We start from the raw sequence: 11,581 nt of genomic DNA on the forward strand, positions 1-11,581 counted from the left end.
AAGTTAAAAAGGATTTTTGAAAGAGCTGTGAGATTATGAAAGCTAGTCCTATGTAGAAGCGCTGAAGGAACTTGGCATGCTGAGTCCCAAGAGGGGACTGAATGTTTGCCAGCTAGGCAGCAGTTTCTAGAGAAGGCCATTTGTTCTATCTATCAAGGGAGGATAGAATATGGACTGCTCTCTTGAAACATGACTAAAGCCAGTATTGTGAACTCCAATTACAGGAGAGTGCCTTGTCCTGCCACCCACCTCCATTCCTCGTTGTTGTGTTCTTCAGGCTTTTAGAGCTCAGTCTAAAGAGGAAATGTCCCTGCTCACGCATACGCTCTACGCACAAACAAAATCCCAAATTTTTCCAGGACTCTTGTTAACATGTAGAGACTACACAACAAGCTCTCTTCTTAAGATTTAGTGCTAAATGTGTGGCGGACGCGATGGCTAGCTAGACTGGGGCTCGGCACTGCCCTTTGCATGCACTCAGAGCACCAGCTTTAGTTACACCTCATGAGGGATGATCAGGAGGTAGATTTACCTTAGGAATGACTTAACCTATAGAAGCAGTAAAAGAATGGAAAACCCACAGTAACAGCACCGCCCTTGGCAGTTTTCAGAAAAAGTTTGGGCAAAAATACTTTATGGAAGGGATGAGAACTTCGTGGCCCTCAACATTTTATTGGACGGCAATTCTGATCCTGCTTCCCTGTTTGCTAGGTGGCCTCAAAATCATGGGAGATGCAGTCCAGCAATGTCAGGACAGGGGCCCATGGGTCCTGCTACAGGATCTGGTCTGAAAGAAAACAGCAGACAGGATAAGCCATTATACATCTCCCGGCCTCTACTTTGTCTCTTCCTTTCCTTTACCTGCAGGGTGAAACACCCCAACATTCTCCAGCTGGTGGATGTGTATGTTACCCGGAAAGAGTACTTCCTTTTCCTGGAGCTGTAAGTATATTGTCTCCAGACATCCCAAGATATCACACAGATGATGGTTCTTCCATGTGGATAAGCATGCTTGGCTGTAAACCATCTCTTTTGCCACCTCACAGCATGCTTTCCTAAACACTTAGGAGAAGCACCTTTGATTTTCATGAACCATCAGGACAGAAAGAGCATAAAGGTTTCTTTTTGCATTGTCTCCACATGATCCATAAACAAGTAGTTCATTTGAGGGGAGAACTATTGGTCAGTGGTAGAGCTCCTGGTTTTCCTCAAGTTCAGTCTCCAGCAAATCTTGGTAGGACCAGGAAGGATTCGTCTCCAAAATTCCCAAGGTGTGCCACCAGTTAGCATAGGTCAGGAGAAGGCAAAATGTGGCCTGCAGACGCCCCATGTATCCAGACACCCACAATGAAGCAAACTGAGAAGCCAATGGAGAGGCACCTTTGGGAAATGGCCAACGTGGCTATTTTCATAACTGATCTTTTTCAGCACCAGGGGTGGGGAGGGGGAGTTGGAGACTTGTTGGAGTGGAACAGCTGTCCTCAGGTCCAGTGGAGGACAAAAAAATGGCACCTAGAACCTGTGAAGATGACCCATTGGTAGATAATAACGGCCTAGATCAGTGGCGGCGAACCATTTCGGACCCGAGTGCCCAAACTGAAAGAAACAAAAAACAGTGGGTGGCGGAGGAACCGGAAGTGGCGGCGGAAGGAGGAAACTCGGGCATGGAGGTGCCTCGAGACCCCACTCCAGATCTGCCACCAGTGCCAGCTGCTCCAGATCCTGCCGCCAGCACTGCGGCTGCAGCTGCCTCCTGAGGTTTGCCTGCAAGGGGGGGGAGTAGTGATCCGGCGACTTACGGCTCACGTGCCCCGCAGAAAGGGCTCTGCGTGCCAGCTGTGGCACACATGCCATAGGTTCGCCATCACTGGCCTAGATGGACTAATGGTCTAACTCAGTAAAAGTTTACTGCAAACCACGCGGGGCCATTTCAAAACTTATTGTGAAGACGGCATGACGTCTCTTGCCTGCAATCCCACATATAAAAACTAAGCAGGCTGAACCTTGCCTCAACACTGGCAGTGGGACCACATCTTCCTCCACACAGGAAGGTCACAGAATATCTAAAGAGGGGCATTGGGTGGGATATATGGCCTGTACAGCCATAACCTCAAACAGTTCACCTCCTTAATTTAAACTCACTCTGCCTAAGGATTCCTGTTGCCTTGGCAGTGATCTCAACAGTATGAAACAAAATACTTTTCTGCTGTCTGAGCATGCCAGTGCTTCTGTTGCATGACGGTGCTGTGAGCAATAGTATGCCCTCCTCATTCCTTATTGCCCTTTGTCCCTTCTCTCATCTGCAGTGCCACTGGCCGAGAAGTATTTGATTGGATCTTGGATCAGGGTTACTACTCTGAGCGGGACACCAGTAATGTGATCAGGCAGGTGCTGGAGGCTGTTGCTTACCTGCATTCCCTCAAGATTGTGCATAGGAACCTTAAGGCAAGTTCATCAATGTTCCACAAGCCTGCTTCCGTCACTTCCTACCCATCCCACCTTCATTTGTTCCTGCTGTTATTTTAAAAACAAACATAGCAAACTCAACACTTTTCTGCCACTCTCTTTCTCATTGCTTCCTACAGATTAGTCAGAAGGTTGCATCCTTTCTATATAAAATGGAGAAAGAGGGAGAGGGAAGGAGGGAGTCACTCATGTCATATATGATGAGTCTTGGTCCTCTCAGAAGCATGCCATGCCTCTGTGGGTAGTGGGGAACTATGGCCCTTTCCAGCCCTTTTACCAAAGGAATTAGGGGTGTTCTCGTTTTTTTCTTTCTTTCTTTCATCCATCTCTTCCCTACCATGTTCCTGCAGCTAGAGAATTTAGTGTATTACAATCGGCTGAAGAACTCCAAGATTGTGATCAGTGATTTTCATCTGGCCAAGCTGGAAAATGGGCTCATCAAGGAACCCTGTGGGACCCCTGAATATCTGGGTAAGAGATGGTATAATTCGCAAGAACACCAAGGAAGCCTATGCTGTGGCCCCGCTCCCTGCCCCCCACCCCCACCCCCGCAAGCATCTGCCACTGAGGTAGCTGCCTCACTTGCCTAATAGCCAGCCCGGCCCTGATCAAGGTGATTATAACGAAAAGATGCACTGGGAAGGTGGGGAGGCCAAAACTTTTATCTATAGATGTTAACAAAGTGACAAACAGAAGAAGACCCCTGTTGAATCAGACTGAAGGCCTATCTGGTCCAGCATCACAGGGGCCACCTATATATTCTTGAGAAGCCCCACAAACAGGACATGAGGGCAATTTTCTTCTCCTGTTCTCATTCCCTGGCATCTGGTACAATCAACTATCTGCCTGCTTGCTTCTTGCTTCTATAGAAAATTAGTATGCCAGGGACATAAATTATTATCTAGTCCTTTTCTAAACATGATAGTTCTCTATTTTCAAGGACATTTAATAGAAATAAACAGTAAATTCTGATGCCTACATCCTAAATCGGCATAGTCCTTATATGGCTGCACCATGCAATATTTCTAAATGTTATGTTTACCTCTGACTAAAACAAAGTTTTGGAAACCACAAGTCCCTCAGAGATGGTGATGATATGCTTAGGGAAGCAAAGGCATGACTTTGGAAAAGAACTCACTCTGCTTCTTTCCCTGCAGCTCCCGAGGTGGTAGGACGCCAGCGATATGGCCGGCCTGTTGACTGCTGGGCTATTGGTGTGATCATGTATATTCTGTAAGTAAGGAGGGAGAAGATGTTGGGCTGCTTAGCCTGATGTTGACGGGGGGTTGGAAGGGACGACGGCTATGAAAAATGAAAGACAGCAGAGATGGGGAGAATGATGCCTGGAGAAAAAGAACTGGAAAATAGTTACAGAACAGTCACGGACAACCTGTGACCTTCTAGAAATTGTGGAATTGCAATTCCCCATCAGCCCTAACCACCATAGCCAGTGGTGGCTGATGCTGGGACTTGCAATCCAAACGACATCCTGAGAGCTCCAGGTTGCTCGTCCCCATTGTAAAAGGACGAGCATAAGACTATGGAACTGCCAAAGGGAGAGGATGACACATGATTAAGAGGGTTCATAAAGAAACGAAACCACAAGTCTGCCCTTTTTTTTTACCTTTAATCTCCTTCCTGTAGCTGATGTTCCCCTTCTATCTCTCTACTACAGCTTGTCTGGGAACCCACCCTTCTACGAGGAAATGGATGAAGATGACTATGAGAATCATGACAAGAACCTCTTCCGTAAGATTTTGGCCGGTGACTACGAGTTCGATCCTCCCTATTGGGATGATATCTCCCAGGCAGGTGAGGCTTCATGGAAAGTAGAGTGGCAGGAGTGGAGTACTATGTAGCTTATTGAAGATAAAAAAAAAACCCTCGCATTGCGAAGGGCAAAGCATAGAATCATAGCATAACAGAGTTGGAAGGGGCCTGTAAGGCCGTTGAATGCAACCCCCCGCTCAATGCAGGGATCCAAATCAAGCAGATCTGACAGATGTTTGTCCAATTTTCTCTTGAATTCTGCATTGGTGTTTGCCGTATCCAGCTGACAGGAGTCCCACATATCAGTTGTCCTGCAGTTGTCAGTTCTTCTTCAGTCCCGTTCCCCAGGCCACAATGGTCATGGATACAACATGCTCAACAGCTGGTGACAATGTAAGGCCATTGCCTTACCCGTTACACTCCCTAGGACCTGCGCCTCACTGAGAGCCATTGTGGCTATAACACAGTGTGTGTAACACTCCCCTGGTTTTTTAAAAGTCATCGCAGGCAACTTCCAATTGAATTGGAAGAATAATGGTGAGTGAGACATGAACCCTTTCGCAACTGGCCATATTTTCTATCATTCCAAATGGTGCACTCCACAAATGTTTTTTTCCACCATTGGAGAAAAAGATAAAATGCTTTTAATTCATTGGTGGAAATATGCTCCTTGTTCGCATTTGCCCCCTTTTGAATGGGTGGGAGGAACCATTGGGGGGGGAGTTAAGTAGCCCCTTTCCCTGACATTCTTTCAGTCAGAATTGCAGATTCCAAAGGGTATGTTTCATTTCAAGACAAAGTGTTGGAAGACAGTTATACATGGCCCCCTATGCAGTATCTCCTTTGTCTGATCCCAGGCTACCACAATTACATTGCCCTGTCATCTTGTCCTCCTGTCCACACAACAGAGCCATAGCACCATCCACTCTAACCCTTATCCCTTCCTGGGACATTGTCAAGTAGTCTTTGTGTTTTTGTCTCATTAGCCAAGGACCTGGTGGCTCGCCTGATGGAGGTGGACCAGGAGCAGAGGATTACAGCGGAAGAGGCTATTTCTCATGAGTGGTAAGTGCTCCAAAGCTGCCCCTCGGAAAGTGGGAGCATACAGTGGGGTCTTGACTTAAGAACGGCTTGAGTTAAGAACATTTTGACTTAAGAACCACTCTCATAGGAAAATATTGACTTGACTTACATACTTAGATTTGAGTTAAGAACTGAAAAAAAACCACGTGGGAGGCAGGGAAAGTGCAAAATGTGAACTTTCAGTTAACTGTTGGCCAGTGAAAAGGGTGCCTGTCTGCTTCCTCACTCCTCCCAGCATTTAGAGAGTGGATTGGGAGTCTTCAGACTGCCTGGTACTGTACTGCCTGGACTGTATTTTCCCTGCCTTCCCTGAACCTTTCTTGACCTAAGAAAAAAAGAAACAAAATGGTCGAAGGCGGAATAGCAGCTTCCCATTAGTTTCTATGGACGGAAAAGAGCAGATACGGATCAAATGGTTTTCAATGCATTCCTATGGGAAATGCAGATTTGACCTGAGAACTTTTTGACTTGAGAACCGCCTTCCAATACGGATTAAGTTCTCAAGTCAAGACCCCACTGTAGAACCATGGTGGAGTGGAAAGATCTGTAGAGAAAGGGAAGATGAGTTTTGCCCAGAGTATGAAAGCCACTTTGGGGGCAGGCCAACAACGTCTGGCTAGTGTTGGAATTCATCATCCTGGCTAATGGATTTTTGAGAGTTGTAATCCAGAAAACTAACTTTCCCAGGCATTGTTCTATCATATAATATGGCCTTTCAATGTCAGGGAAAAGGCAGAGAACATCCTAGGTATAAAATAAATGTTTTATTTGTGGCTACTCCCAGACTACAAAATTTCCTTCTCCAAGGCAACCAAGGTGGCCCCTTTGTTGTCTTTGTTCACGTACAAATATCTGTTTATTCAAGTTCTTTGGCAAGAAGGCTGTGTGCTGTAAAAGATATTTTCAACTGGTTGGGTATGGTTGTTACAGCCATCATAGATATATTTTATTTTTGTTTCTTTTAATAAATTTCCTATATGTTTTGTTAATGCTTCTTTTAGTTCAGTGACTGGAATCCTGTTGTGTAGCGAAGTAAGTCAGGGCTAGATTAGGCCGATTTAATCAATCGAACTTAAGGAGGACCTGACTCAATGGGCCTACTCCAGTTGCAACTTACAATGCTAGGCAACAGGATTTCCGCAATTATATTGTTATCTGCCTTGAGTCTCCTGTTTCTTGGGCAAAATCAATGAAATAAATAAATGGAGTGAAGCTGATGAAAGGATGTCTAATAAGATATTCCACTTTATAGTATTCAAAACATGGATTGGTGTGAGTTGATGAAGGAGCACCGCAGTCATTGCTGCACACAGTATTCCTCTTTAGACTCCAATGACCAAGGCAAGAAAGTTAGATGAATTAAAAGTTATTGCTGAGTGGCAGTCTTATCATATTTTCTGTCTCCAGGATTTCTGGCAATGCAGCTTCAGACAAGAACATAAAGGATGGTGTATGTGCTCAGATTGAGAAGAACTTTGCCAGGGCAAAATGGAAGGTAAGTTGGTGCTGACAAGCATTTTCTCTTGCATTTGAGTAGGTCTCAGATAGCCTCAAAACTGGAGAAGACACATCCTACACATTGCCACTGCCTTTCAGAATCTGTCTACATCAAAGGATGTTGGTTTAATTCCTGTCATTTCAGGGCAGCTGGAAGGACTCCAGGCCAATAAAAATGGCTTTCCATGATTCCCACCTGATTTAAGCAAATAAGTTGTAAATACATTCCAGGTGGTAATTGCTAAATAAAAATATATTATAAGGTACCCTTTCCTTTAGATAAACAGATTTGTTTTACTAGATTTTAAGATTTTCAGGAAGTCATACTATGAAAAAGAGTAACAGAGTTAAAAGTAATTTATTCGTTAGAATAGATGCCCTTCCCTAAAATAAGGTTCAGAAGATACCCAATTTTATAGATACTGGATAGAATTTTCTGAAATATTTGGTTGTTTCACAAATGCTTTGGGAAATTCTAAATTCTTTTTAGATCCTTAAAAATCTTTCACTCAAATATTGGGAAGACAATAATATTTCAGAAAATGTTAATGTTGTATGTTTTGGCTGCAATCCGGTATACATTTACATGAGAGAGAAGCCCATACAACTCAAAGGGATTTATTGGATGAAATCCTGTCGCCATATGTTACACCATGTAAGGCTTATGACATCCATAGCCACAGTGATTTTTTTAAGGAATAAAACATTTCCAATTTCTCCCTGAAAGCTGCCAAAGTTCCCATGGAATCTCTTTCATCATCAGGAAGCCATTGGCCACAGGACAGCGGGAGTCTTTAATTATGGAATATTGCCTCTGCCAGGATAACTTTACTAGTGGCAGCAATATTTGTTAATTAAAGACCTGCCTATATCCCATAGCCACAAAGGCTATAATAGGAGTTCTGTGGGAGCCTCTGAAGGCAGAATATCAGGGAAGAAATTATAAATGTTTTTTTTCTGAAAAATTACCATGGTTGAGGTCATCAGCCCTATGCAGTGTAACTTATACAACACAATTTCAGCCACTGTGTCAGTCATGAGTGTCAGCTTTGATTAAAATCCTAATTAAGTGTATCTAACCCTTAATCAAAGTTGTTTCTTTCTGGGTTATTCAGAATGGCACCTTTACCGAAAGGCTGAAATGCAAAGATATGTAAAATAAACAGCTAACTTGTAAACTGACTACAAAAAATCTTGAGTTGGTTGACAGCCTTAAACTGCAGGTTTAAAAAAACTGATAAGCTTTCATAACAAACATCAGATTTCATTCATACAATATAATTCATCCCCGTGGGATGAAATGCAAGTCACAAGGCATTTTGCAAGCCTACTTATTTCTTATTTGATGCCTTAGCCTTCGGGATCCATTATAGGCAGCATCTTCATCTTAGATGTTTGCCTGCAGCCACAGGCACTGAAAAGCATACTTTGAAATCAAGCAGAGAACCTCCAAAGCAAACACTCCTAGGTTATTCCAGTATTTTTAAGCTTAAAAATGTATATGGTTTTTGAAATGACAGTAGCAAGTTATAAAGGCAGGCAGGGAGGGGTGCAAAGGAAGTATCATTCTTAAGCTTTGTCCTTATAACAAAAGGTTGAGAGGACTTTAAACCGCTCTCCTACCAAGTAGCTGCCACTTTCCTTTCACCAACATGCAGAAGGCTGTCCGAGTGACCACGATGATGAAGAGACTCCGTGCCCCCGATCACACAAATGCAGCAAAGCCCAGCACTCCCGCGGCCACCACGACAGAGGGTGCTGCCCCGACAGAGACCCCTGGTGCCCCACAAGCTAAAGCGGAAGCAGACGGCCTTGTTCCACCAGCGACGGAAGCAGCCCCGGGAACAACCACCGCCACGGCCGCGCCACCTCCTGCAGCAGCCAGCCCGGAAGAAACAACACCGCCGGCTACCACCAGCACAGCGGAAACTCCGGCAACGACGTCAGCGGCCCCAGCGACGTGCAATGGGGAAAACGTCACCGCTCCCAGTGCCACCCCAGAGTCCTGGAATGAGGAGACTGGCTGAGTCAGCAAGGAGCAGGGCAAGGGCAGGGTTGTACCTCTCTTCGTTGTCTCTCTCTTTGTAAATAGTCACTGGCATGGTACCTTCCCCGAGTGTCCTGGCTTCCCAGACAAACCCCTCTGCGTCTGGCTGTCAGTTAGTCTGGCTCTGTGTGTGTCCAGCTAGGTGCCAGCAGAGTTCCTGTTTTTTAATGTAACAGAGTCCAGAGTGACCCGGATGGGCTCCAACAGATGGCTGGGCCGCCACAATCCATTGCATGAAATTCTGTTTCTCTCTCCCTTTCCTCTTTCTCCTTCCCTTTCCTTCCATTGTGTTCCTTTTCTTTGTCTCCTTTGGTGATTTTTTTTCCCTAGCTGCCTCTAAAACATTTATTTTCCTTTATTTATGTCATGTATTTCTTCCAAACTGTATTTCTGGCAAACTAATCTTCCCAACCTTTGGTCATTTTTTCACTTGGCCTCCAGAATTTTTTGGGCTCCCTGGAACTCCCTGGTTGGGAGAAACTGGAGCAACCAGATTAGACACAGTTGCCGTACTAATTCGCTGACCCCACTGGCTAGACCACAGAGCTTCAGTGAAAGAATAAAGATTAGGCTGCTTGAAAGATATAGGAATCTACACACTGCTAGAATGGATCTCCTAAATTAGACATACCTATAGAGCAAGGATGGGGAACATGTAAGCCCTCCAGATGTTGTTGGACAGCAACTCCCATTGTCCTTCACCTACAACTATGCTGGCTTTAGATTACTGGAATTGTAAATGTCAGTATAGGAATGTTATACTGCAACAATACTGGAAGGGGCACATATTTGCACATTATGCTGTACACAATGCATGTGGAATTCATATGTTCAGCTGCTGGTGAGATCTTCTGTTCCTCCATGTCCACCATCAGATTGTGGATGAACTATGTCAATACAAATTCATGTGCATATATGTGACTTTCCATAGAAATTTCAAAATATTGAGACATTTGGGATATAGTTATCCATGTATTTGAGTGGATACAATTGTCTATTGAGCTAGCAGAAAATGCTAAATGAGAAAGTACACCATAAGCAAAAATTTGAAAGGAGGGTTAAATTAAAGGCAGAATAGAGATATTATTATTATTATTATTATTATTATTATTATTATTATTATTATTATTATTATTATTATTATTATTATTATTATTATTATTATTATTATTATTATTATTATTATTATTATTATTATACTTGCCAAATTATCCCACGCCCCCTCCAGAACTGTAATAGGTTATCAGATGAAGTGTCAGTTGATTACAATATTAAGAAAAATCTTCCTTACCCTAAAAGGTATGCTGTATTCCAAAGGCAGTATTCTAATATAATAATAATGTGACATATGGCAACCCTTTACAGGATTTCCTAGGTGGACACTACTCAGAGGTGGCTTAATGGACCCTTCTTCTTGAGTCATCCAGGCAGGCTCTTCTAAGACACACAAAGGGGAATTGAACTCACAACCTCTGGCTTTGCAGCCAGATACCTAAACCACTGAACCAGCCAGCCAGTTTGTGTAATAAATACTGTATTTTTCATTACTTCCATTTTTCATTACTTCCATTCCTCAGATATATAACAGACATTTAGAAATGTTTCTACAGCCAGGGATATTGTGAAGATAAATTTTTATTTTACACACAAGGAAATGTAATACTTCTAAACTTCTTATTGGACTTTATGGGCATGCTCTGAAAAGTTCTATAGCCACATATGAATTGGCAATTTTCCAAATTTCTTACTAGTGAGAGATGGTCATCCTTATTGTAAACAAAGATGAGATCAGACAATCATGGGTTGTGTCACAGTATATGTAATAAGAGTGTGGCAGCATAATTCTGACCTTGTTTATTAAGAACTGAATCCCACCAGGTTCAATAGCACTTTTTGTTGTTTAGTTAAGTCATGTCTAACTCTTTGTGACCCCATGGACCAGAGCACGCCAGGCCCTCCTGTCTTCCACTGCCTCCCAGAATTTGGTCAAATTCATGTTGGTTGCTTCGATGACACTGTCCAACCATCTCATCCTCTGGCATCCCCTTCTCCTCTTGCCTTCATACTTTCCCAACATCAGGGGCTTTTCCAGGGAGTCTTCTCATGGCCAAAGTATTGGAGCCTCAGCTACACGATCTGTCCTTCCAGTGAGCACTCAGGGTTCATTTCCTTCAAAATGGATAGGTTTGTTCTCCTTGCAGTCCAGGGGACTCTTAAGAGTCTCCTCCAGCACCACAATTCAAAAGCATCAATTCTTTTGCGGTCAGCCTTCTTTATGGTCCAGCTCTCACTTCCATACATCACTACTGGAAAAACTATAGCTTTGACTATGTGGACCTTTGTCGGCAAGGTGATGTCTCTGCTTTTTAAGATGCTGTCTAGGTTTGTCATTGCTTTCCTCCCAAGAAGCAGGCATCTTTTAATTTTGTGGCTGATGTCTCCATCTGCAGTGATCATGGAGCCCAAGAAGGTAAAATCGTCACTGCCTCCATATCTTCCCCTTCTATTTGCCAGGAGGTCATGGACCAGTGGCCATGATCTTAGTTTGTTTGATGTTGAGCTTCAGACAATTTTTGCACTTTCCTCTTTCACCCTCATTAAGAAGTTCTTTAATTCCTCTTCACTTTCTGCCATCAGAGTGGTATCATCTACATATCTGAGGTTGTTGATTCCAGCAATCTTAATAATTGTTCCGGCAATCTTAATTCTGGCTTGGGA

General features: G+C 43.6%; 1 protein-coding gene across 1 annotated transcript in view; it reads left to right on the forward strand.

The window, feature by feature from the left end:
• Positions 1-9,526, forward strand: part of CAMKV (CaM kinase like vesicle associated) — a 75,763-nt gene extending 66,237 nt beyond the window's left edge. The window contains exons 4-11 of the mRNA XM_072989860.2: positions 868-942; positions 2,307-2,449; positions 2,821-2,937; positions 3,624-3,699; positions 4,142-4,278; positions 5,223-5,301; positions 6,727-6,814; positions 8,475-9,526. Of these exons, the coding sequence (XP_072845961.2) occupies positions 868-942; positions 2,307-2,449; positions 2,821-2,937; positions 3,624-3,699; positions 4,142-4,278; positions 5,223-5,301; positions 6,727-6,814; positions 8,475-8,843 (1,084 nt within the window). The 3' untranslated portion in view covers positions 8,844-9,526. The remainder of the gene's footprint in view (positions 1-867; positions 943-2,306; positions 2,450-2,820; positions 2,938-3,623; positions 3,700-4,141; positions 4,279-5,222; positions 5,302-6,726; positions 6,815-8,474) is intronic.
• The last annotated feature ends 2,055 nt before the right edge of the window (positions 9,527-11,581 follow it).

Source organism: Pogona vitticeps, chromosome 2 (genome assembly GCF_051106095.1).
Source record: "Pogona vitticeps strain Pit_001003342236 chromosome 2, PviZW2.1, whole genome shotgun sequence".
In the NCBI taxonomy this organism is placed as follows: domain Eukaryota; kingdom Metazoa; phylum Chordata; class Lepidosauria; order Squamata; family Agamidae; genus Pogona; species Pogona vitticeps.